Raw genomic sequence first — 27,835 nt, 5'->3', positions numbered from 1 at the left:
AGTCCCCCTCCCGGCCGCTCTATCTATGTGCGTGAGTAGGCGTCTGATATTAATGTCTGTGCCTCTGCCCGGCATAAAACCTGTTTGGTCGCTATGGACAAGGGCCGTGATGACTAAATTTAGTCTGTTGGCCAGGATTTTGGCCAGGATTTTCGCGTCCGCATTTAACAGTGATATAGGGCGGTATGACGAACACAAGGTGGGGTCTTTCCCCGGCTTGGGGATCACCACTATGATCGCCTCGCTCATGGTGTCGGGAAGTTTATCAATATGCGACGACGCAGAGAAAAGATGGTGGAGTCTTTCAGAAAGCTCCGTAGCGTAGTGCTTATAGAATTCCGCCGGGATTCCGTCCGGTCCCGGCGTCTTACCCGCCTGCATAGATTTAAGCGCCTGGAGAATCTCCAGGACCGTGATAGGGGCGTCCAACCTATTTCGGTACGTTTCCGTGAGGATTGGTATATCTATGTCGGCCAAGTAAGTCGTTAGTTCTTCCTTACTGTAATCCGACCTAGAGGTGTAGAGAGATGTATAAAACTCTGCAAAACAGTTGTTAATCCCATCTGGGGTGTGAAGCAACTGACCGGAGTTATCCCTGATATGTGAAATGCTCAGCCCCCCTGCCTGTTCTCTGGAGAGCCAGGCCAGCATCCTACCCGACCTCTCCCCCTGCTCAAAGATCCGCTGGGACTGAGCCAGCATTCTCTTCTGGGTGAGAGAGGTACGGAGATCAACAGCCTCCCTGGTCAGGATTTGCAGTTGCCGATAATGGTGGGGATCCCGAGTGCGGACAAAAAGAGCCTCCGCGCGGACCGCCTCCTCTTCTGCCTTTTTTAGCTCTGCTCTACGTTCCCTGCGTATTTTGCCTATGATAGTCTGATAGTGTCCCCTCGCGGTAGCCTTAAAGGCATCCCACACTACCGTGACCCCAGCCGAACCTGCATTCTCCTCCCAATAGCTGTTCAATTCGGTCCTAAAATGAGTGTCCACAGCGGCATCTGAGATCCAGAACCTGGAAAGCCTCCATAGTCTAACCGCTGGTCCCAGGGAAAGATCCAATGTCAGGAACAAAGGTGCATGGTCAGATATCCCCCTGGGCAATATTTGTATATCTACGACCCTTGGGAGGACTGGGCTCCGCGCAAAGACCAAGTCAATGCGGGAGAATGTTTTGTGGGTGGCAGAGTGACATGTAAATGCCCGAGACCCGGGGTGTCTCCACCTCCAGACATCCGTCAGGCCATATGTGTCTGCCCAGGCAGCAAGCCCAGGTCCATGGTGTCCCCCTGGAGTCAGTCTGTCCATGTCTGGGTCAGGAACTAGATTAAAATCACCCAGGATAAGAGCATTATCAGAGGCAAACTCGGCCATCTTACTAGTGATTTGGTTCAGCACCAGCAATGAGGCCGGCGGGGGCAAGTACAATCCCACAATGGTCCAGGTCATTGAGTAAATTGTCGCATGAACAATGACATACCTGCCGTCCGGGTCCAAGGCCAGATCCAGGAGCCGAAAGGGGAGGGACTTCAATACTAGGACACTCACCCCCCTGGCAAAACTAGAGTGGGTGGAGTGGTAATGGTACCCCACCCAGGGTTTTTTAAGGGAAAGCAGCCTACTTCCAATGAGGTGCGTCTCCTGGAGTATGCATATATGTGGGTTATAGCTTTTAAGAAATTGGAACACCAGGGATCGCTTAACCGGGGAGTTCAATCCCCTGGTGTTCCAGGATACAATGTTAAGTGTGGACATGGCTTCTGGGGGCAGTGGAAGGATCAGGATCATTGTGGAACCCGGCTCCCGGATTGGACCGCTGGACCCGGGACATACATATCTGAGGACAATGCAACACTGAAATATCAATATTTTTAGTAAACAAGTACAACAAAACTAAACAGAGAACAAACAAAAAACCCCAATAACCATACATGAGAAAAGAAAAAGGGAAACAAAAGTCCCTGGCCCCGTTAGGGGAACAGTCCCCACCCCCCACCCAACCCCCTTAAACTGAGGAGGGTATCCATCCCAAAGTGCATCAGCTCGCCGGCTGCAACTGGGGGTCCGTGCAGGAGGCAAGTTCCACCCCTCCCAGACATCCTGGGGGGGGTGCAGGTAACCAAGTGAGCGGCTCACTAGGCGTGAGGCAACCGCCTGCTCTATAAAGAAGGCTGACAGGGACAGGGACCTGGGAGGATAAAGAAAAATTGCAGATTGTCCCATCAGTGAAAATGATCCAAAAAGGGGGGAAGAAGGAGCATATGGTATGAGCCCCCATGCTCCAGGAGGGAGCAGGAAAGGGCAAAGAGGAGCGGCGTGTCACAGTCCTCTCCCGACCGTATCTCAGGTCAGGGGTATCAACTTAAACTCCCGCTACTGGGGAGGTTTCTGCCAGCGTTAGAGGTGAGCCCACCATCGGTGCAAACTGGGCACAACAGGTGCAACAAAGGTCGTGGGCATCCCAACAGTAGAATGGATTGTAAACAATTCCGAAGAGGTAGTTAGTCGATCAGCGGGCGGGCGCCAGCGAATCAATCCAGGCGGATGCCTCTCCGGGGGTGTTAAAGAAGCGGGTCGTCTCTCCATCCTGGACTCGTAGACGGGCCGGAAAAAAAACACTATAGCGGATGTTACGTGCTCTCAAAGTCGCTTTCACGTAATCAAAGGATTTCCTGAGCTTCTGAGTCTCCACCGAGTAGTCAGGGAAGATCATCAGTCTGGCATTCTGATATTGAAGGTCGCCGACCGTTCTAGAAGCGTGGAGAACTGCATCACGGTCTCTGAAATTGAGGAGGCGGAGGATGAAGGTTCGCGGGGGGGCTCCAGGAGGCCCCGGTTTAGGTGGTACACGGTGCGCCCTTTCCACTGCAAAGTGAGGCGAGAAACGAGCAGCAGGGAGGAGGTCCCGCAGCATGCCCTCCACAAAGCAGGTGGGGTTGTTCCCCTCAACCCCCTCCGGGAGGCCGACAATGCGGAGATTATTGCGCCGGTTCCTATTCTCTGCATCTTCGGCTCTGTATTCCAAGGCTTTAACTTTAGTTTGAAGGGTGCGAAGTGCAGCTCCATGCTCGGACACTGTGTCTTCAGTATTGCTCACCCTTTGCTCAGTCTCAGTAACCCTGGATCTGAGTTTGTCTATGTCCTGTCTGATAAGACCCATATCCAGCTGCACGGCTTCCATTTTGGCTGTTAGGGTGGTTTGACAAGTGGCAATGGCCGCCATGACCTCCGCCAGCCAGGGAGGCCGGGACTCGGCTGGATCCATGGGGGCCGTCTGGGAAGCTCTATGGGCACTTCGTGTGGTACGGGTCTCCTCCTGGGGGACCAAGTCTTCCCGGGGGGGGTCCGGCTGGGATGGAAAAGACAGACGCTTACCCCCTTTACTAAAATTCTTGCCAGAGTTCCGGCGCCTCATTCAGATGGAGTGGCGCAGGACAAGTCCAGGTGGGTTCAGAGAATGTCCGCCGGCAAGTCCCTGGTGCCTCGGCTGTAGAGTCCGGGTGTCGTCGGACCGTAAAGGGAGGGCTGTGATTTGTGTGGGCAGAAGGGCCCGTTCCTGTGCCAAGGCGGCCCTTGATCCGTCGGCTGGGGTCCCCCAGGACAGCTGGGGCGCTAAAAAAGTCCCCCGCCCGGTTTCACCTCTCAGGGGCCGTCAGGGGGGCCACCCCCCAAACTCCCTCCAATCAATGTCCCAGAGAGCCCAGTATACCGGGGGGGGGGGGGGGGGGGAGTCTGCAGTGTGCAGGCCAGGCAGGGGATCCCACCTCAGTGCAGGGGGGAGGTTTGCAGAATGGAGCCCCCGGGCCGTCCGCAGGCCGTCAGGAAAGGCCCCGGTCGCGGCCTACTCGCCTCCGGATGTCCAGGCTCTGCCCCACCACGTATGGGGTCCGCCACAGGCCGCGGGGGGTGCCGCTCCGGGAGTACTGCAGGTGCTCGGGCGGGGGCCGTCAGGAAAGGCCGCGGTCGCGGCCTACTCACCGCCGGAGGTCCGGATTCCGCTTCTGGGCCGCCACTATCCGCCAGGCAGGGGTCCACCCTCCGTGCAGCCACCAGTCTCGGGGTCCCGCCGCGATCCTCCGTGAGCACCGCGCTCCGCCGCCCGGGCGAGGGCCGCCAGGAAAGTCCGCGGCTTCGGCCTAAAACACCGGCAAGGCCGCGGAGCAGTCGGGAGAGCGCCGGGCTCTCGGTCTTCTCCCGCTGGGCCACGGGGCCAACAAACACCAACCCCAGGCTCCAGAGGGGCTGATTGTGGAGGATAAATGTCCTGGATCCGGGTGATTTTATTGCAGAAGCGGAGCTCACTAAAAAAGCAGCCGCTCACAGTGCCATCCTGGCCACGCCCCCCGTCCACACAATATTTAACAAACATTTAGACTATGTGCATTCATTAATCTACATTCACAAGATATATACACACACACACACACACACACACACAAACAAACGCACACACTTATCTACATTAGTCCCCCATAACATCAGTCTGCATTCTACACTACTAGGAAGTTTAAAATATGAACTGGGAAGTTAATGAATTTTTGCTTAAGGCTACTTGAGGGATATATTTTAAAACACACAAAAGGACCCCAATCCCTTAAAAGAAGGAAGGAAAAAAAAAAAGGGAAAATAAAAAGGTCAATGCCAGAAGCTATAGCTCAGAAAAGAGGAGGAGCCATTAATAGGTTCGGTTTTTACAGCCATGTAAAAAGGTTGACTGCATGAACAATAGATTGAGCTGAAATGCTCAAAAGTATGTCAGGACCAGTTTGCTTCTGCAATGATTTGTGCACAATGTGTTTTGTGTATTTCCAATATGTAAATCGGACCAACAGAACAGGGAGGGCAAAATAAAAAGCAGCTTGAAAAGCAAGTATTCTGTTAAAAGAAACAGGACTGCAATTAAATGTACCGAGACAGGGTTTTTTGAAAAGTTATATTAAAGGGGTTGTAAACCCTCGTGTTTTTCACCTTAATGCATCCTATACTCACCTGGAGCCCGTTTGTTCCCACGGTGATGGCGCGCACACCCTCTCTGGCGTGGGCCTTGGCTTTTGATTGGATAGATTGATAACAGCGCAGCCATTAAAAATAAAAAATCATCAGAAATCAAACAAATGAACAATTTGTAATACATAACTGATAAATAACCTAATTTGAGCATTTTTCGTGCGTCTGTATGCACGATTTGCTTGCGTTTTTGGTGTTTTATTAGCCAATAGAGAAAACTCATCTGCTGCATCATTTGGTGCTAAGTATTTCAGCTTATTTTTGGCCCTGGAAGATTTGGCTGCTGAACAACCAGGCCATTTTTTTGTGATTCAGCACTGCATGGCTTCAATTGACAACTGCGCGGTCGTGCGGCGCTGCACTCAAACAAAATTGACGTCCTTTTCCCCCACAAATAGAGCTTTCTTTTGGTGGTATTTGATTGATCATCTCTGCGTTTTTGTTTTTTTTTGGGGGGGGGGGGGTTTCCCACAATAAACAAAAAAGTGCCAATTTAAAAAAAAAAAAAAAAAAACCCAAACACAATATTTTGTACTTTGCTATAATAAAAATCCCCATTTTTTTTTTATAAAAAGACAATTTATTCTCAGTTTAGGCCGATATATTTTTTCTTCTACATATTTCAGGTAATAAAAAAAATCGCAATAAGCATATATTGATTGGTTTGCGCAAAAGTTAGAACGTCTACAAAATAGGGAATAGGAGTTATAGCAGTGATCTGGGATTTTTATCGGGACAGACATTGTGGCGGACACAGACACTTGACACATTTTTGGGACCATTGGCATTTAAAAAAAATGAACTGATTACTGTAAAAATGTGACTGGCAGGGAAGGGGTTAACAGTAGCGGGCAATCAAGGGGTTGTGTTCCCTGTGTGTTTCTAACTGTGGGAGGAGGGGACTGACCTAGAGGAAATTACAGATCATGATTCCTAGCTATTAGGAACTCATGGTCTGTCTCTCCTCACAGAACAGAAGAGGGATTTGTGCGTTTACACACACACACATGTCCCTGTTCTGCCTCTTGTGCATGGGACAGCCTGTGGCATCAGTCCCGATCACGGCCAGCCCTGCTAGTGCCCACCTGCCCCCTGCCAGTGCTACATTAATAAAAAGTGCTCCCCGTCAGTGCCACCCAGCAGTGCCCACAGTGCCACCCAGCAGTGCCCACAATCTGCCTCAACAAAGGTGCTGCACCCCAGTGCCACATATCCGTGCCCATCAGTGTCATCTACCAGTGCCCAGCAGTGCCGCCCATCAGTGCCACCTATCAGTGCCCATCAGTCCCATCTATCAGTGCCACCTATCAGTGCCCATCCGTGCCATCTTATCTGTGCCCATCAGTGCCCACCAGTGCCGCCGTATCTGTGCCTATTAGTGCCGCCTTAACTATGCCTATCAGTGCCCACCAATGCAGCCCATCAGTGCCCACCAATGCAGCCCATCAGTGCCCACCAATGCAGCCCATCAGTGCCCACCAATGCAGCCCATCAGTGCCCACCAATGCAGCCCATCAGTGCCCACCAATGCAGCCCATCAGTGCCCACCAATGCAGCCCATCAGTGCCCACCAATGCAGCCCATCAGTGCCCACCAATGCAGCCCATCAGTGCCCACCAATGCAGCCCATCAGTGCCCACCAGTGCAGCCCATCAGTGCCCACCAGTGCAGCCCATCAGTGCCCACCAGTGCAGCCCATCAGTGCCCACCAGTGCAGCCCATCAGTGCCCACCAGTGCAGCCCATCAGTGCCCACCAGTGCAGCCCATCAGTGCCCACCAGTGCAGCCCATCAGTGCCCACCAGTGCAGCCCATCAGTGCCCACCAGTGCAGCACACCAGTGCAGCCCATCAGTGCCCACCAGTGCAGCCTATCCGTGCCGCCTCATCAGCGCACTTCAATGAAGGAGAAAAATGACCCGTTTGCAAAATTTTATATATATTTTTTTTGCATTTTTTTTGTTTGTTTAGCAAAAAATAAAACTCCGAGCTGTAATTAAATACCACCAAAAGAAAGCTCTATTTGTGGGAAAAAAAATGATAAAAATTTCATTTGGGTACAGTGTTGTATGCCCGCGCAATTGTCATTCAAAGTGCATCAGCGCTGAAAGCTGAAAATTGGTCTGGGACTGAGGGGGGTTTAAGTGCCCAGTAAGCAAGTGGTTAAACTACCTGGGGTGTTTCGGTATTCACCGTTTTATTTTTTAAGGGTTAGGTTTTAGCCGCTTAAGGACCGCCTCCTGCAAATATACGTCAGCAGAATGGCATGGCTGGGCACAATCACGTACCTGTATGTGGCTCTTTAAGTGCCCAGCCATGGGTCGGGAGCGCAGGGTCTACGTCCCCGACTATGGCAGCTATCAAGCTACTAGCACCCGTGCTGCTTTGAGCCTTGTGCCTCTGTCACAACATTCAGGGGTGCTCGACCAGAGCTGCAAGGTAAGCCCTTTCGTCAACTCAGCCTCTAACCAAGGTACGTTATACCCTAACCCCAACACCTAACCCTAACCTAACCTCAACTCTAACCCCTTACCTTAAATGAAAAAAATAAATGAATAATTAACCACTTGCCGACCAGCTGCTGTCGTTATACCGCGGCAGGTCGGCACAATCCAGCAAAACATCTTAGCTATACGTCGGCCCCTTTAAAGCGGGATAGCAGGCGCGTGCGCGCCCACTGCACAGCAAGGGTGCCGATGCTCGTGACCGGTCGGGATGACCGCTGGGCACGAGGAGCAGAACAGGGACATGTGTGTGTGTAAACACACATCCCAGTTCGGAGAGGATCGGAGAGAGATTGTAAGTTCCTACGAGCTAGGAACCATGATCTCTCATCTCCTATAATCAGTCCCATCCCCCACAGTTAGAACACACACAAGGAACAGTGTTAACCTCCTGATCGCCCCCTAGTGTTATCTCCTTCCCTGCCAGTGACATTTATACAGTAAACAGTGCATTTTTATAGCACTGATCGTTGTATATTAGTCAATTGACCCAAAAATGTGTCAAAAGTGTCCGATGTGTCCACCATAATGTTGCAGTCTCAAAAAATCACAGATCGCCATTACTAGTAAAAAAAAATAAAAAAATGCAATAAATCTATTCCCCTATTTTGTAGACGCTATAACTTTTGCGCAAACCAATCAATATATGCTTTTTGCAAATTTTTATTACCAAAAATATGTAGAAGAGTACATATCTGCCTACACTGAGGAAAAAATTGGGACCATTTATTAAAGCAAAAATTACAAAATGTGTTTTTTTTCTAAATTGCTTTTTTATAGCGCAAAAAATAAAAACAGCAGAGATGATAAAATACCAAAGATAAATCTTTTTTTGGAAAAAGGACGTCAAATTGTTTTTGGGTACAGCATCGCACGACTGCGCAATTGTCAGTTAAAGTGACGCAGTGGTGTATCGGAAAAAATGGCCTGGTCATTGAGCAGCTAATTCTTCCAGGGCTGAAGTGATTAAAGAAATAAAAGCCAAATGCATGCAAATCGTGCATACAGATGCACAAAAAAAATGCTCAAAGAGGCTACGCTCAGGTGTGATTGCAGCCTCAATGCCAATTAAAGCACCAGTCATTAAATAAAAATGGTGATCCTGGAGTCCTGTTCACACTGCTGCATTTACTTTGCTTCAAAAATTATACCCTCTGTCTCTTTCATCTTGCTTCAATGCTTCTCCAAAGCCAGCATATTAGTCTATCAGAGCGCTCCTTAGCTGCAACTGCAGTGCTACAATTCGCTTTAATTCAGCGTTTGCCTTTAAATCATCATGGTAGGCGCTTTAATGTGTTAAATTTTAAGAGTAAATGAGCCCTTCATATACCAGAAAACACACTGCAATACACTAAAGAGAAAAGATGCACAAAATAAATAAAAAGAAAACACACACACACAATCAACCAAGCATTCACGTGCCCAGACAGGACCTCAAACCAAGGGGGAAAATGTAAGCATATACAGCATCTCACAAAATTGAGTACACCCTCACATTTTTGTGAATATTTTATTATATCTTTTCATGTGACAACGCTGAAGAAATGACACACAGTCTCTGCTATAGTATGTCAGTACATGTTGGCATTCATGGTTCCCTCAATGAACTGTAGCTCCCCAGTGCAGGCAGCATTCGTGCAGTCCCAGACCATGACACTCTCACCACCATGCTTGACTGTAGGCAAGACACACTTGTCTTTGTACTCCTCACAGGGTTGCCACCACACACGCTTAACACCATCTGAACCAAATACGTTTATCTTGGTCTCATCAGACCACAGGACATGGTTCCAGTAATCCATGTCCTTAGTCGGCTTGTCTTCAGCAAACTGTTTGTGGGCTTTCTTGTGCATCATCTTTAGAAGAGGCTTCCTTCTGAGATGACAGCCATGCCTACCAATTTGATGCAGTGTGCGGCATATGGTCAGAGCACTGACAGGCTGACCACCCCCACACCTTCAACCTCTGCAGCAATACTGGCAGCACTCATGTCTATTTCCCAAAGACAAGCTCTGGATATGATGCTGAGCATGTGCACTCAGCTTCTTTGGTCGACCATGGCGAGGCTTGTTGAGTGGAGCCTGTCCTGTTAAACCGCTGTATGGTCTTGGCCACTGTGCTGCAGCTCAGTTTCAGGGTCTTGGCAATCTTCTTATAGCCTAGGGCATCTTTATGTAGATCAACAATTCTTTTCTGTTCTTTGCCTTGAGGTGCCATGTTGAACTTCCAGTGACCATTAAGAGTGAGAGCGATAACAAAATTTAACACCTAATCCCCATTCACACCTAAGACCTTGCAGCACTAACGAGTCACATGACACCCCGGGGAGGGAAAATGGCTAACTGGGCAAAATTTGGACATTTTCACTTAGGGGTGTACTCACTTTTGTTGCCAGCGGTTTAGACATTAATGGCTGTTTGTTGAGTTATTTTGAGAGGGACAGCAAATTTCCACTGTTATACAAGCTCTACACTCACTACTTTACATTGTAGCAAAGTGTTATTTGTTCAGTGTTGTCACATGAAAAGATACTCCAGTTCTAGCTCTCAAACACCTTCATGCTGGGAGAGAACCAGAAGCACAGGTTTAGGACCTGCCCTCTCTCCTCTGCACTTTAGTGGCTAGCACTTCAAGTCTTAAATATCTACCCAGAGTCCCACCACTTCTTTTTCAGAGGCGGTTTCAGAATCAGGCTCTAGAGACTGGAAGAAACTTGAACCTACCATGAACATACTGAAAGCATAAAGCATACTGAGAGGGAAGAATGACTCAAAACCACATAGGACAGATAGTGCCCAAGGTTTGCGGACGCTGCCCTGCTCAAGTGCATGGTGCTTAAAGATTACTAGAGGGAAGGATGAGCCGTCACACCATCCAGCACAGACCCAAGTGTGACTCCATCACAACTTCCATATTAGTTCTCCTTCTATATTGTAGGAAAGACCAAAAACTGAGGAGCTGTGGAGGGTACTGCTTTATAAGAGCTGAGCAGAATCTATGCTTTTTACTTTGCATATTATCCTGCTTTTCCCACAGCTCTTTAACACTACTATTCTCCCTTTGTTTACTTTCTGAAAGATCTACAAGGAGTTATACATAGTAATTTACAATATACAAACCCACTAATAGGCACTAATAAGCTAAGAGACGTACAAAGCAAAGAGATATTCAATGTTAGCATGCAGTAAAACAGTAAGATCTCTGTGGATAATTACTCCCTGCCATAAACAATCAGCAGTTTTCCCTTTAACTCATCAATTACACAGTATGAACCAGGGCTATAGAGAAACACTGAAGGGTTCACTAGTGTTGTAGCCATTTTAACACAAAACTAAACACTGTCAACTTGATGCATATCCTGAGCAGACGTGACTCAATGGAAAAAGAAGACAAGCATACATTTTACACAGTTGTGAGAAGGTGTGCGACCTTTCAGCAATTAAAGGATAAGTTCACCATACTCAGTGCGCAACGTTATAAAATGGACTGGCTGCCACTCCCCCGTATTGATAGATAGTGGGGAAAAGTCTCCAGACTGTCACAATTTTAAAAAAATGTGGCCGGTGTCTTATCATACAAGGTCCCCCATCAGATAGTGTCCGCTGTGTACTGCGCATGCGCAGTACACAGCAACACAGATTCCGAAAATAGCCAAGGATGAACGGCGCCTGCGCACTGAGTCCAGGTTCTAGCCCCACCATCCAAGTGGACATAGAGTAGGAAAATAAAAGAGCAGAGCGAAGCGAGGCCGAGCCCAAAGCGCAGCGAGCGAAGCTCGCCCGTGAGGGGCCATCTAATTTTCACAACCCTATGTCCGCTTGGATGGTGGGGCTACCACCTCCACTTACGGCGCAGGCACCGTTCAGCTTCGGAAATTTTACGAAGCTTCTTCTGCCCCGTACTGCGCATGCGCAGTACGGTGCGGACGCTATATGATGGCCGGACTGAATATGCCAGAACACCGGCAGGGCTTTGCCCATGTGGTCGCATCACTCAAGTGTACTATGAAAGGGAAAACTACAAGTCCCAACAGCCTTAGCGGCTGTCGGCTTGTAGTTCTCAATGAACTACTATGGCACTGTGAGCGATGCGGTAGTTCATTTTCTGTCTGAGTAATTGGGTTGCCCGTACCTTGTACGGGCAAGTAGATACGCTGACAAATCTGCAGGAGACCTGCATGGCACCAGTGATAGGCCTATCGCTGGTGCAGTGCTTTACAGGCTCCTGCGATAAAAAATAAAATGTACTTTTTTTTTACCTGCAAAAAAAAATAAAAAATTATGTGCATTTATAATTTTTTTGCCAAAGGGTGAATTTATCTTTTAAATCATGTATTCCTTTCCACGGTGTACTTCTATTTTAGCCTACACCTACTATTCTGAACAAGCTTAAGAACTGCAGAGACTTCATATACCTGAATCTAACAGGACATGGTTTGTGTTTCTGTGTGATTCACGTGCGCTTCCACGCGCTCCAATATTGCAACCTAGTCATTTGAATAATGCAAATTGCACCGGACCTCTCAAAAAGTGCATAAACTACTCTTAAATAAACATGCCGCACCAAAATCATAAGGTACTGCAGTACCAAGTGATATGGTATGGTATGGTCCACACATACACATTTAGGAAACGTGCTGCAAACATTCATCGGACTTACATTGCCATAATGGCACACTAGCCAGGATTGAGATGTAAATGCATCAATTGTTAATGACACCTCAAATTGCTATTAGTATGCCACAGGTAGTATGGGACACAGGTGCGATGCAAGTTTGTAGCTCGTTTCTTAAATGTGTGACAAAGCGCATGTTTGGTGCAGGTTGCTGCACATTCGAATGCATCACAACTGTTATGAAACCCCAGACAGTTTTTTTGCAGCGCTATAAACGAACTGAAAAATGAGCTGCGAAAAGATTCTTAAAAAGAAGAAGAAAAAAACGTGATTTACCATGTTACGTTTTTCCCAGAGTTCTGCTCTAACCAGAAAGGCACTCCTGCGCAAACCGCCGTAGCTGTTCCATGGACACTTTAAGGAGTGTATATAGGGGGCGCATGTGACGTAGGAGCCAATGCGCATGGCCGGTGGCAATCAGCTGCCTGTGATTGCTCCTGAGAAGGACAGAACAGAGATCTGTCTATATAAACAGACAGATCTCCGTTCTGCCAGGGGTGATCTGTTGCTCCTACTGCTTAGGTACCTTGATCGGTCTTCTCCCCCAGAAACACCCACTAGGACACATAATTTAACCCCTTGATCGGCCCCTAGTGTTAACCCCTTCCCTGCCAGAGACAATATACAGTAATCAATGGCTATTTATAGCACTGATCGCTGTATAAATGTCAATGTCCCAAAATAGTGTCAAAAGTGTCCGATCGGTCTGCCGCAATCCCGATGAAAATCTCAGATCACCATTACTAGTTAAAAAAATAAAATAAAAACGCAAAAAAAAAAAAAAACTAGCTGGGTTTTATGAATTATAAAACTTTCTGAAAATTAGGTGAACGTTACCTTTTCCATCATGCAACCACACACAATTATGTAGCTACGGTGTACTTACAAACCTATTTATATTTTTATGTTTTGTCTGTATTCTTTTTGAATATGTATGCAGAACTGTTGGTCAACTGTTATAAACCCATATTTTACCAAAAAAAAAAAAAAAAAAAATAAAAAAAAAAAGAGGAAAGCACAGGCATACAAAAAGGAGAAATGTATATGCAGCCTAATGCACTAAGTAATAACAAAAGATCGTTGCAATTAAAAGGTATACCACACAATACCAAAACCATATTTTCCACAGTAGCCTTAAGCAGAAAAATGAAAAGAATATTTGTTATAGCTGAACCTTCTGTTTATTTAGGTTGGGCAATTGTAACAGCATCTGCTTCCTTTCTTGCTTGTTTGGAGCAGCGTGTGGCTGGGCTCGAAGCGCACAGCTTGTGTTGCCTACCAGATACTTAACACAGAACCAACAGCTCCTTAACACATTCCTCTCAGTTGAAAATAGTGTAAAAGGTACACAAGCAAAAGGACACAGCCTTTAAAGCAGACAGAGAACTCCAATCAGAATCAACACCTCCTCTGCCGGAGTCGCCAACGCAATGCCACAGCTAGATCAACACGTCCAGAGTGCTGATGATAGATGGTCTCCATTTAGCAAAAATAGTAGGTGGGTAGTTTCAGGTGGTGTGTAGAAAAGAAAGTGGGTGAAAAGCGACTTCAACGAATCTCTTGCACAAGAGGCAGTTGCAAACAAAACCTATAAAACTGATGGGCATTAGCGCGACTCTCCATTGTACCCAAACCATTAATACACAAAATGACCTTAACTAACAATGACTCATGTCAATAGAATTAATAAAGCTGGAATGCTCAGAAGAATGTACATTTAGTGTGCACATTTGCTATTGCAGTGTTTTACTACCCTGAAGTAAACTGTAATGTGACTTTCACATTTTACATACTTGCTCTTCCATAAATGGGTACAGATTTGAGGATCAGCCAGTAAAAACAATCACTCATCCCTGCTTATTAACTATTGAGAAAAAAAAATATATATATATATATATATATATATATATATATATATATATATATATATATATATATATATATATATATATATATATATATATCTTTTACATGTAGAGCTGCATGATTTTGGATTAAAATGAGAATAACAATTTGTTATGCTTAGGATAAAGATCACAATTCTCGTGGCGTAATATCAGCTATCACATTATACAAAAAAAAAATTGGGCTAACTTTAGTTTCGTTTTTTTTCTTTAAATTCATTGAAGTGTATTTTTTCCCCAAAAATTGCGCTCGAAAGACCGCTGCACAAATACAGTGACATCAAATATTGTAACAACGCCATTTTATTCTCTAGGGTATATAATTATATATATATATATATATATATAGTTTGGAGGTTCTAAGTAATTTTCTAGCAAACAATACTGATTTTAACTTGTAAGCAACAACTTAATTTGCAGACCAAGATCATTCCTTTGATCTAAAAGAACCAAAAGATACTTTGTTTATAGACAAGGTTTATAAACATTTTCCAGCATAAAAAAAAAATAAAAAAAAAATAAAAACACTTTTGACAGCAGTGAGCGAGCAGAGAACGTCTCTGCATTTACATGAATGAATCATGGTAATACTGGATTCAAATCGTGAAGTGGGTTGAATGAAAGCACGATTTTTTTTAACGATTAATCGTGCAGCTCTAGTCACATGGGTGGTTGACTCAGACATGTATTGCAATAGGAAGCGGTAAATCAGAACCACCATGCAGCACTGCAATGCAAAAAAAAGCTTGTGCGCCAATATTCAAATATGGCTGCCCCAATGTAAACATATTAAAATCACACAATTACATCGCTACAAGGCTTATAAACATTGGCACACACTGATATTTATATCAAGCTGATCTCTTTTATATGCATAACTAGGGGGAAAAAATCCCTTTAGAATATAAAATTAAAAACAAAAATAGGTTTGTCGTATTACAAAAAAATATTGAGGTCATTTTGCTGCAGTGCAAAATAGGCTAAATCACAAACTGACAGCTCACCTAGGTGGATGCAGCATCAATCCAATGCTTCATTTGTCCCCTGCCGCCTCTAGACCAAGAAATGAGAAAGAAAAGATCGCTGATCGCTTAGTTTTCAGCCTTCAGTGAGCCGAGAACTAGCAACTATCAGTCACCAGCTCTGTGCTCTGCCCCTCCAGTGTTTACTGGAGCACTAGGCTGGGGAGGGGGGCAGGAGCAACTGGCTCAGTTGCCCAATGGCTCACTGACCCAACTGCCAGTCCAGGCATCTGGGAGGATCCAAAGTTAGGATTGATCCAGAGCTTGGACCAGCTGAGCATTGGCTTAAAACAATTTAGAGGAGTGCACTTCGTTTTGCACTTTGGCCCTACTGCTCCTCCTTTAATTTAACAAGCAGAAATTAGAAGCCGATTGGCTAACATGCACAGCTGCACCAGATTTTGCACTCTCCAGTTTTAGAAAAGCAACCCCTATATTTACAGTTAATCGATTAGGATCTGAGGCAAAATATTGCATACACGATGCAGCATTCTACAGCGATAGCCATTGCCATGCTTTTTTGCACACATGTAATGTAAAGGTGCTTGCTGGCAAAAAGGAAACCAATACAACTTCCTCCATAGTAATTACAAAAGTGGAATTATTTGCCAAAATGGATTTGACTGCAACACTAACAGTCATTGTGCTACTTTTTGTAAATTCTTCCCACTCTAAAATGAAAAAGGAGTGCAATAGCTTGTGCCTAGGTTCACAATAGTGCTGCTGCATAATACGTTTTTCAGTGTATTTATACATGCATTTTCATGCTTCAAAACAAAAAAACCTAAAAAAATGCCCTAAAATTTCTTACATGCATTTTTATATCAGATTTTACTGTGTTGCTACTAAATTCAATAGGAAGACCTACAAGAAGAACAACCTGCACTTTTTCAAAAATTGCACTGCATCATGTTGATTGCTATGAGCAGCACCATAGAGAATAATGAGATTTCCATTGTCATGGACAGCAGGATTAAAAAAATAAAAATGGCAGACGCTGAAGAAATTGCACTAGCGTGAACGGGTCCTTGTAATGAATCAAACCCAAAATTTCTTCACAGCTTTTAAACATACATGACATACATATTAGGCCTCAGTTGCAGAGGCCTCGGGTGGCAATCACTATATATGAAAAAAGCCTATGGTTTTTCTGCACCTAAACCATGCAGGTGTCCGCACTGGTATATAGGGGGGAAAAAAACAAAAACAAAGCAGCTCTTGCAGCATATCGTACATTTTTGCCACAAGATGTTCACGTTTTTTGGGAATGGTACCCAGCATATCATTTAAACTGGAAAAATCCAGTACATATTGTGTCACCACTGTGCACTTGATTCTTAGTGTACTGGTGCACAACTCTTCATTGAGGAGGATGGCCAAGCTCAGAGAAAAGGCAAAGGGACCAGCAGTGTCAAATATCTGGCTTCTCAAAAGGTAATTATGCAAACTTAAAAAAAGTGACAATGAGGGACAATCTGCAAGCAGAGCTCAGAGTTGGGTTGTAGTTTGATCTCATAATACCAACTAGTTTCAGCTTGTATTGGCAAGCTTGCCAGTACCGTTTGCCTAGCCGTTAAATCAAGGTAAAGGACTTTTAGAGATGTCTGACAACTACCACAAATTCATATAAGCACGATCAGTCAAAAAGTTAAAAACAACATTTAGCAGATTTTATGACAGGAGATTTACAAAGTCGAACTGGTAAACACTAACGCTACACTTGCTAGCGCTTTATACACAGACAACTTCATACCTGAGTCCTCAATGTAGTCCACACATTTCTTCACAAAGACTGGAATAGGCTTCTCTAGGGTCACCAGCTCATGAAGGGGCTTGCCAAAATAATTACTTTCCCAGTTCCGCCGTGTTGGTGGGTTAAAGGGCTTTGTCTTCTTTTTCTACCACACAAAATAAAATGAAAATATTAAAAATGTAACATTTTGAACCTATTCATAATGGCTATCAATATTTGGCGTTTACATCCAAACTGAAGTGAAAATTTCACACTTCTATTCATGGATATCCTGTACGAAACTGACATATGCAGATGCCTAGTTCTGCCTTTCAGCAAGAAAGCAGGTGGTTTTTCTCAAAATGCGGACACCACAAAAAGTGACCCTTTTTCCTCTGTCGTTTGTTCTTTCCTCCTATTCTATATAGATATGCTGTAATGTGAATAATTTACAAGTAGATGTGCTCCCCACTATATGAATGGAATATTAGACTTACATTTTTTAAATTCTAACTATAATATCTGAATTGTATTAAAAGCTTATGTAGAGCACTCTTTTTATACCCTAGATAGGGAAGATATGTGATTAACCACTTCAGCCCGGACCATTTGGCTGGCTTAAGACCAGACCACTTTTTGCGATTCGGCACTGCGTCACTTTAACTGGCAATTGCGCTGTCGCGCGAGGTGGCTCCCAAACAAAATTGACGTCTTTTTTTTCCCACAAATAGAGCTTTCTTTTGGTGGTATTTGATCACCCCTTCGGTTTTTATTTTTTGCGCTATAAACAAAAATAGAGCGACAATTTTGAAAAAAAAAAAAACGCATTATTTTTTACTTTTTGTCATAATAAAATATCCCCCAAAAATATCTAAAAAAACATTTTTTGCCTCAATTTAGGCCGATACGTATTCTTCTACATATTTTTGGTTAAAAAAAAAACCGCAATAAGCGATTGATTTGCGCAAAAGTTATAGCGTTTACAAAATAGGGGATAATTTTATGGCATTTTTTTACTAGTAATGGCGGCGATCAGCGACTTATATTGCAACTGCGACATTATGGCGGACACATCGGGCATTTTTGACACATTTTTGGGACCATTGTCATTTATACAGCAATCACTGCTATACAAATGCAAATGTAAAAGACACTGGCAGTGAAGGGGTTAACCAGTGGGCAGTGTAGGGGTTAAGTGTTCCTAGGGGCTTGTTACTAACTGTTGGGGGCTAGGCTTTCTTTCAGTGAACACTGATCTCTGCTCCAATCACATGGAGCAGAGATCAGCATCACTTGTTGCTAGGCAGAACTGGGAGATGCTGTTTACAACGGCATCTCCTAGTTCAGCTGCCCCGTGAGACGATCGCGGGTATGCCCACGGTGATAGAGTCCGCGGGACCCGCAACCGTACTCACGGGGATCCCGACCGGCACACAAGCACGCCGGCGGCGGCGCGATGGCAGGGCGGCAAATTTAAAAGGGACGTACAGGTACGCCCATTTGCCTGTGTGTGCCATTCTGCCAACGCACATCGGCGTGCGTCGGTCGGGAAGTGGTTAAAGGAAGGTGTAAACCGTACCCTCAAAATAAATATAGATATATATGTTTATATACAAATCTCTTTTGTATATTGTACATTTTTGAAAATCTTAATATTAAAAGAAAAAGTGACCCATCACCTCTATCAACCTGAAAATCATCGAGGGTTCTCTGTTAAAGTGTAAGTTCACCTTTACAGAAAAATCTGTAAAGTGAACCTACACAGGTCTCCTTCCTGAGTACCGCTGACCTGGACCATGGCAATATCCGGTTCTAAGCCCCGGTATATCCGCGCCAGGAGCCCAGGGCTTAGAAGTCCTCTCTGCAGCCACACAATCTTTTCCCATAGCTGACAGGATAGGCTATGTGGCTGCTGATTGGTTGGCGCCGCCCATGTGACGGCGCTGACCAATTAGAATGCTCCAAAACGTGCCTCCTGACAAGGGAGGTTTTGAACATTCAGCTCAGGGTATTTCTAAGGCCCAGACTCCTGGCGTGGATATAACGGGGCTCAGAACCGGAGATTGCCGTGGTCCAGGTCAGTGGGACGGGGGAGGTGCACAAGGAGGGGGACCTGTGTAAGTTCACGTTACAGTGTTTTCTGTAAAGGTGAACTTACCCTTTAAAAGTAGAATTCCAGGCTTTTACTAACTATGCTTAGAAACACTCCCTCCCCCTTTTTAACACCTATACTAACCTGTGTACAAAATAAAAATAAAGTATTAGGACCAAAACTAATCGATTACTAATCGAATATGAAAATTATTGTCAACTATTTTCATAATCGATTAGGTCTGCATACAGGATGCATTAATTGTTTACATATTAGGAAACACAGTGCAGCACACATACTGACTGTATGGATGGTGTACTGAGCTGTAAGTGAACTTGTTTGAGGAGCAATGTCTCATAGGACATGTAGTCCTGGGCAGGAAGCGAGTGGTTCTAAAAGGCAGAAGTTTTTTTTTTGGTTTTTTTTATCTTGCTATAGGGGCACTCTATACTATACTTTGCAGCTTGCTATTCGAGCAATCGGAAGGCAGGAGGAGCCAAAAGCTTTGATGGGGGACCCCAGGAGAGGAGAATCAGGGCTGCTCTGTGCAAAACCATAACACAGAGGTGAGTTTAACATTTCTTTTATTGTTTGTGCATTATAAATTAAAATTATCTGTTACATGGAAAAAAAAAAAAAAAAAAAAAAAGCTTTGCCCAATTGCCTCACGCCGATATATGTTGGCAGAAGGGCTCGTACAGGGAAACTAACGTACCTGTACACTGCCCTTCCAAGAGGCAGCCTGCAAACTCCGTTAGTCGGGTCGCGGGTTCCAGGCTGCCTAGTGACAGAGAAACTGATTTCTGCTCCCTGTGATCAGCAGCAGAGATCAGTGACGTGTCACACGTAGCCACACCCCGCCACAGTAAGAATCACTCCCCAGGACATACTTAACCCCTACCCTGCCCCTAGTGGTTAACTCCTTCACTGCCAGTATCATTTGCACAGGAATCACTGCATTTGTATAGCATTGACTGCTGTATAAAATGACAATGGTCCCAAAAATGTCCGATGTGTCCACCAGAATGTCGTAGTCACGATAATGAGTGCGATGATATTTATCAGATTCAACCTCTAATAATGTTATATTATTTATATATATTTTAACTTTGTATATAAACTAAAACTATACACCACACTTTTAAGGTTATTAGCCGATCAAAATAAAATTAGCCAACTAATAAATCAAAATAATCATTAGTTGCATCCCTAAAAAGAATATTCTCAGTCAGCTCCTGTCTGGTCACATAAGCTTCCATGTCAGCCAGCACCAGCTAAAAAGGGGAGAGGACAGAGTTTGGATGGTAATTCCTGAGCAATAGCATCACAATAGGCTTATTATGGCCTGTTGTCTGCACTCCCTCCTCTCCCCTGCAGCGTGCACTACCTGGCACAGGGGAGCTGATCACATGATTGGACTGAAGCAGCCTAAAAATAGGCACATAGACTTTTTTTTTTTTTACACAGGTTAGTTAGTATGGGTGTTAGGAGGGGGAGGGAGCATTTTCAAGCATATTTAGTATAAGCTCAGAATTCTACTAAGTTTCCACCTAACATTCTATTATCTAATAACAGCCCTTCAATTTGTGGGGCATACTTCATTAAAAAGGTAAATTATGTTAACTAAAGCTCAAGAGGGAAAACTGTTTAATTGGCAACAGGTCAGTAACATGACTGGGTATAAGAAGAAGAGCATCTTAGAGAGCTGGAGTGTCTCAGAGGTAAAGATGGCCAGAGGTTCACCAATCGCCTGCGTCTAAATAATTGTCGAACAACTTCAGAATAATGTTCTTCAACATACAATTGCAGCGACTTGAAATATAAAGTCATCTACAGTACATAATATCAAAAGATTCTGAAAATCTCTGTGCTCAAGGGACAAGTCAGGGGAAGAAAGACCTCTCTGGGTAGAAACGAAGGTCTTGGTCTCAGGACCACTTTGTACTTATGTACAACAAGAAGAGACTCTTTAAAAGATTGGGATGACGGCTCAGAAAACGCACCTAACAGATGTAATGGCCACCAGGAAAGCAACCCTATGTGTGACATCTTTGATCTCTCTTAACGTCTCAAAGGGGAGGGGATGCTCTGAGGTACAGAGAACACCAGGTGGAGATCCTAAGAGGACACAAAAGGTCAAACTGGAATATTTATGTGAGCAACTTCATGAAGAAAAGTTTTGGATTAGAATTGTGAAGCGAGACGTTTCTGAAAAGAATGGATATGGCATAAACCTGTCCTTAAGGGTACTCAGGGTCAGACACTTGTTGAGATGAATAAGGGCTAAAATATGAGTATTTCCTTGGACCCGGCAAAATAAGTCTTTCCAGTGAAAGGGATTCAAGAAGATCTCAGAGAGCAGAGACCATGCCCTAGGTATAGAAAATGGCAGCTTAGACAGTCTGACTAGCAATTGTTTATGCCAGGAATGTGGATAGCAGAGATAGCGTGAATGTGATTTTTACAACCAGGAGAGTATCATGTTTGTTGCTCTTATGGCTGCTCCACTTCTGGTGTTCCCGATTGTTTATGTAGGCCACTTCTGTAGCATTGTCCAACTGCACTCTGACTGGGTGACCTTGCAGAAGAGGATGTCCAGTGTTGTGATGTTAATGGAATTTTGATGGCTCTCACTTCCAGAATATTGATGGGGAGTCTAAACTCCTCTAAAGTTGAAGGTCCTCTGAACTAAGGAATTGTAAACTATCCTCCAGCCTGTAAGGCTGGTATTCGTTTGTCACCACCTTCCACAGCATGGGAAGAAAAAGACTTTCCCGACACCAGGGAAGAGTTGTAGATTTACCATGGTAGAGAGATTTGTCTGGCTGGACAAATGCAAAAGAATGTCAAAGTGTATAAGGTTCGATGTTGCACTGAAGCGGTCTTGAGTGAAACTGAGCATTTTTCTAGAGAAAATAAAAATTCTGGCTTGGGTTATGCGCAAGATTAAAACCATGTAATCCAGACAGTTTAAGGGCTAGAGGACAAACCTTGGAAAGTTTATTAACCACCCGAAGGTTTGAAGGAACTGAACAGTCTTGGCTGCTGGCAGACAATGCTGTGTCTGAAAAATCCTTCAGCAGAAGATTGTCAGAGTAATCTGTGAAATGAAAGCCCTGGGATCTGCAGAAGGAGCACGGGGAGAGCCCGAATAGTACTACAAAATTAGAAGTGTTGGTCTCCCACAGCAAAACACAGAAGGGGCTGATGTGTGGGGAAGAGGAAGATGCATTTTTCATGTGTTCCAGTGCTTTTCCCATATTCCAGTATAGTCCAGTGAAAGAAAATGGCAGCATGTTCTACTTTTCTGAAACTGAAAAGCCCTGGAACGGACCGCACTGGTGTGAACTATGCCATTGGAAACCATATAACTTTTTTCCATGCATTTTTTATGCAGAAAAAATGCACTAGACTGCATGTGGTGTGAACTGGCCCTTAATCCGTTTTAGACATTTTACATCCAATGTGGGTTAGATGCCTCCATCTGGTTTGGGGACCAAACAGGTTTTAATAAAAACTTCAGAACTTTTCCCTTGGAGGGACTCCTACAACCATTCCATGTGACTGAAGTTGACGAAATGTGACCATGTGACCAGTATTCTGTTCATTTTTCAGCTAATGTGGTTAGATTAAAGGGTAGGGAGCAAAAGAGGGGCAGAGAAAACCTCAGCCTTTTTAAATGACAGATTGGACCCAGGGGTCGCTGATGCAGACTGGTGCAAATGCCAACAGAGGTGACAAACTTGGAACTACCCCCTATTTTATTCTACAGGGCCTCTGCTTTCAGAAATGATTAATGCGTTGGGGTTTTAAGTGTGTTTTCATGTTAAGAAATTTGCACTTTAGTATGTGCACACAATCAAAAAAAGGCTTGTACAGTATTAACCCAGTTATGTAATAAATAAACCATTAACTACTGTAACTTTTAATACAAATATATAAGTACTTTAACTTCCCTTTATAGCATGGAGACAGACCAGCAAAGCAGTCAACCAGGGCTTGTTTACACTAGCCTCCGCATTGGATGACTCTTTAGAGAACATTTGAAAATGTTGCTTCCTCACTGCCTGTTTCAACCTCTAAAAACCGACACCACCATGCTGCAACTAAGTAGCCATGATGCTGCCCTGATAAAAACGTGGTACCAAGCCAGAGATTGAGTGAGATATGAAATTATAGTGATCACAGTAAGACGATCTATCGAGAGTTGATAGCCAAGGTGTTGGGGGGGGGGGGGGGGGATTTACTGTCTTACCCCTCATCAGGGCTTACATTGTGGAGAAGAAGTCTCGACAGTTGGGTCACGTTTTTATTTTTAACACCCTCCCAACTGTTCCCCCTTAAGCTGCAAAGGCAGTGCATGCATATTGCATCATGGCACAGCAAAAATGATCCCCCAGTCCCATTTTTCCTGTTCTGCGCTGCAACATGCGCACGCTGCTTTTGCCGTTTAAGGGGGAACGTTTTTTGAAGAGTGATAAAAATGCAGCTTAACTGCATGTTTTTATTGACAGGCTGTGACAAAGGAGAGGAGGCAAAGAAAAACTTCAGCCATTTTTTCATTAAAAAGGCAATTACCGTTATAATAATTTCAGGCAGAAGGGTGTTAAACTATGCAAATAGGAAATGCAGGCAGAGTATACCTATGGAACAAATTGAGATTCTGGGATTATCTTTGATCCAAGTTCTGCTTTAATATGCCATTTCGGTGCAAGCGAGAGAGAGAGGTCAGAATAAAGCAATTACCTCTTCTGCACCAATGCCAAGTAAAACAAAAAAACAAATATATGCATATTTTGTGAGGAAAGCACATAAAAAAAAAGGAAGAGATAAAAAGCATGCAGTAACTTGTATTTTTCTGCAGCAAAAAGTAAATACAATCTTTTACCTAGGGCTGAAATATTTAGTTCAACAAGAAATGTATCTATTTGCTTGGTGGTTATATAAAAACAATCACATAAAAAAAAAATTTATATATCTATATATCGAATATATATATATATATATATATATATATATATATATATATATATATATATATATATATATATATATATATGAGAGAGAGAGAGAGAGAGCGCAAGAGAGAGAGAGCGCAAGAGAGCTTTATATATATATCACACACAATATATTGCGCAACCCTGATGTGTTAATGAGTGGGACTTCAATCTCAGGTGATTAGAAAATTCAGCATATGGAGTTGCAAAAAAAAAAAAAAAAAAAAAGTCAATAAAATGTACACTGCTGATGTGAAGTAAACTAAGTCTCTTGATTTTTTTTTTTTTTTTTATGCCAAACCTAAAATACCTCTTTTCCAGAAGCAGTTATTTAATGCGATAAGTGGATACAGCCATTACATTGTTAACATATGTGTACATACTAATACACACTTGCTACGTGCCTTTAATGCTAAACACATTAGCTTCTATTCAAAAAAAAAAATTACATCCTTAATTTGAATAGGAAATTTAGGTCAAATCAGATTTTCGAAACTACAGGAAAATACAACGTCAGAAACAATTTCAATCAGAATGCTATTGTTTTAGACAAGCACATTCACTGAATAACTGTTGTCAGATATAAAAGCTTACATGAAGAAAGAAGAAAGGTTCAGGTTGCAAACACAAAGCTCTAGCTCAAAATTAAAAAAAAAAATTTAGTGTGATTATACTATTGAAAAAAAAAGCATTCACTTCCAGAGTGAAATATTGTTTTAATCTCGGGTGCATCGCTATATCGAGGCATCCCTGAGAGTGTTCTTGTAGTGGGATAAAACTTTGCAAAGTGCAACAATGAAGAAATAGCTGGTCCTTCCATGCCTGCACAAAGTGTCAACTGTCTTTCAGAGTGGCTAGGTAGACCCCGATCCAGGATGATTCATTGTGCCAATAATGTATGGGTTTGCTTATGATCTGTCCCCTCTCATCTCTTGGCTGGTTGGTCTGTGGGGCCGCCCCATCACACTTAGCAAGACAAAAAATCCTGACACCTTTACAGCGTCTCCCACCCTCGGAACACCCCAGGCAGCTACCATTAAGGTGAAAATCACACAAGGTAGCCGGCAAAGCCTCTGTAGAATGCATTGCAAAGTTTTCTAGGGACCCTGCACAAGATGGCAGAAGAGCAAGCCAGCCATCAGGCAAAAATGGAGACCGAGTGCAGCTGGGACACTGAAGTACAACTACAACTGTACACTTTAAAGTTGAATCCCTATTTTGTAAAGTAAATGAATATATTGAACTGGTTCTAAAGGCTTTTTTACCTTACCTGTAAACCCTCAAGGCTCTTCACCTTTATGCATTAAGGTGAAAAACCTTCTGTCATTCAGCAGCCCCCCCCGAGCCCCCGTTATACTTACCTGAGCCCTGTGTTTCCCATGACAGGAACAAGCACACCAGCTCTGGCCGGTGTCTTGTGTCCTTATCGGATAGATTGATAGCAGCGCAGCCATTGGCTTCCGCTGCGGTCAATCAAATCCAGTGGCACGGGCGCCGGGGGCGGGCACAAGTCCTGCTTTCTTTGTCAATAGACGCAGAAGCAGGACACGGGAGCACGCCCACAGGGGGTGTCTCTAAGGAGAGCACTTCTCCGACAGGGAAATCGAGAAGAGGAGGAACCAGGAGCGCCGCTAAGGGACCCCAGTAGAGGAGGATCAGGGCCACTCTGTGCAAAACCAACTGCACAGCAGCTGTAAGACTTTTTTTTTTTTTTTTTAACCCTGAACCTTTACAACCCCTAAAAAAAACAAAAATAAAACAAAACACTTTGCAGTATCAGCACCCCCCCCCCCCACTCAAATTACTTACCGTCTCCTCTTTCGATCCATCGCTGTGCACGAGAGCAGCATCACTGCCCTCTCTCTCCCCTCACTGTCACAGCAGTAGCAGCAGGAGTCATTGGCTCCTGCTGCGGTCAATCAAATCCTGTGTGGAGAGAGTGGGGAATGGGACCCGGGTTGCACCGTGTATATCAATGGACCCACAAAGCCAGTCTCGGGTCAAGCCTACACAGCTGCACCCCTAGCAAGTGCTTGCTATAGGAGCAGACAAAATGGAGGTTCGGGACCACTCTGTACAAAACCACTGCACAGAGCAGGCAAGTATAACATGTTTATTATTTTATGGAAAAAAAGCTGAGCCTTTAGAACCACTATCATTTTAGCCAAGACATTAGGAATACGTTTCCCCAGTGGGAGTTTACTTTTAACAAAGTGCAGCATAGGATGCAGTAAATTCCCCATTAAATAGTGAAAGCCTCTCCTTTAAAAAAAATTTTTACAATTTCAAGATATCAATTTTTATTTGAAGACTTGACAAATTATGTTTAAAAAAAATTTAATACATACAGACTTTCTTCTTTAGCAAAACCAAAAAGGATCAAGTAAAGCTTAGGAATCCATTTTTCCAAAAATGATATTTATATATTTTATTTTTTTATTCTGGTTGAAAAAAAAAAAAAAAACATAAAAAAAATTACATGAAACACTGTTCAACAGAAGTACACTGCTTACATTTTAAGGCGTCTTGGAAATATACACATACCTATGGATGTGTGGTAGGGGACTGTGGAGTCAGTCTTTGTTGATATTGTTCAAACCAAGCAAGAGAATGCATGTTAATGTGCTGCAAATTAAAAGCTTTACAACTAGAAATAGATACTGCTTGGTTAACATAAATAAGATTTGTATGGAGCACTGACATACACTATACTTGTTAACGTGAAGAAATAGAAGTGGCATGCCTGATAAAGCTTGTGTCTCAAGTACAACAGGAACCAGCTTCACTTTATACAAGTACAGAAGGGGAAACATTGTTCTAGCACTGCCAAACATTATACCAGTATTAACCAATTATTCTGCCTCCCAGGAAGGCATGCAAGAGCAAAGAAAACTGTATTGGTCAGGAAATCTCATGTCATACCATTTTGACATGTTGTACTCTGGAGTACTTTTCACCAGTGGTTCATTGGATAAGAGGGACCTTAATTCTATAAAACAGGGGTGTCCAACCTTTTGAAGAGCAAGGGCCACTTAAGCTACTTGACAACCGGTCGCGGGCCACAATGAGCAGAGCAGGCGGATGACAGGTCCATGCAGAGCGGACACAGCCCACTCTACTCTACGGGTCCTCCGATCAGCCCTGACAGAAGGAGATTATTCCCCTTCCGTTTTTTTTTTTTTTTTGCAAATCAGATTGGAGGTAGGCGGGTGTAAAAGGACACAAATCTGTTTACATCTGCCATTTCATAGAGGTGAATGGAGGGTCCGATTGAGCTGGACCGATTGTATTAAAGGGGCCTTTCACACTAATGCAGCACAGTGCACCTGTGTCTTTCCTGTGGGTTAGCTACACTTTGCCATAGACTTCTATTATATCATATGGTGTGGTGCACTTCTGCAGGTAATAACAGTACTGCACCTGTAAAAGATAGGTGATGGTAAAAAAGGTAAAAGTGATGTAACAGAGTCTACAACCACTTTTAAAGGAGATGTATAGCCAAAAGCTACGGATCACAAGAGTGCAATCCGTTCTGTACTCCTGTGACCCGTTTTCACCATGATCAGTCCAGGCACCACGTCATTGTGATAATAAAGTCCGCCATGTGCCTGGACTGACATCCCGCTCAGCGTTTCAACGAGCCGCTGAGAGTCTGAGCCGGCCATTCTGCCCCCCTCCACACCTCAGCTCTCCAGTGAGCGGGGAGGGTGCAGAGCAGAGAGCTGCTCACGGAGCTATGAAAAACGAGCGATCAGCGGTGTAGAGGTGACAGGGGAACGATGCTGCATCCACCTAGGTAAGTATGAATCAGGAAAAACTCTTGACTCAAAAATTTATGTACGAGAGTGCCTAGCTGATAAAAACACACATCCTCTCCTCCCCTCCTGGGATGTATGACATAATTTGCC

At 44.0% G+C, this 27,835-nt stretch overlaps 1 protein-coding gene across 1 annotated transcript in view; it reads right to left on the bottom strand.

Annotated features, from left to right (window-relative positions):
• ARHGAP5 (Rho GTPase activating protein 5) overlaps nt 1-27,835 on the bottom strand; it is a 97,035-nt gene that overhangs the window by 33,764 nt on the left and 35,436 nt on the right. Inside the window, exon 3 of the mRNA XM_077464821.1 lies at nt 16,860-17,004. Within this exon, the coding sequence (XP_077320947.1) occupies nt 16,860-17,004 (145 nt within the window). The remainder of the gene's footprint in view (nt 1-16,859; nt 17,005-27,835) is intronic.

The sequence above is a fragment of the Lithobates pipiens genome, unplaced genomic scaffold (genome assembly GCF_037356315.1).
Source record: "Lithobates pipiens isolate NorthernLeopardFrog02 unplaced genomic scaffold, aLitPip1_a1.2 Scaffold_30, whole genome shotgun sequence".
Lineage (NCBI taxonomy): Eukaryota > Metazoa > Chordata > Amphibia > Anura > Ranidae > Lithobates > Lithobates pipiens.
This window is presented reverse-complemented; position numbering and strand designations above follow the sequence as displayed.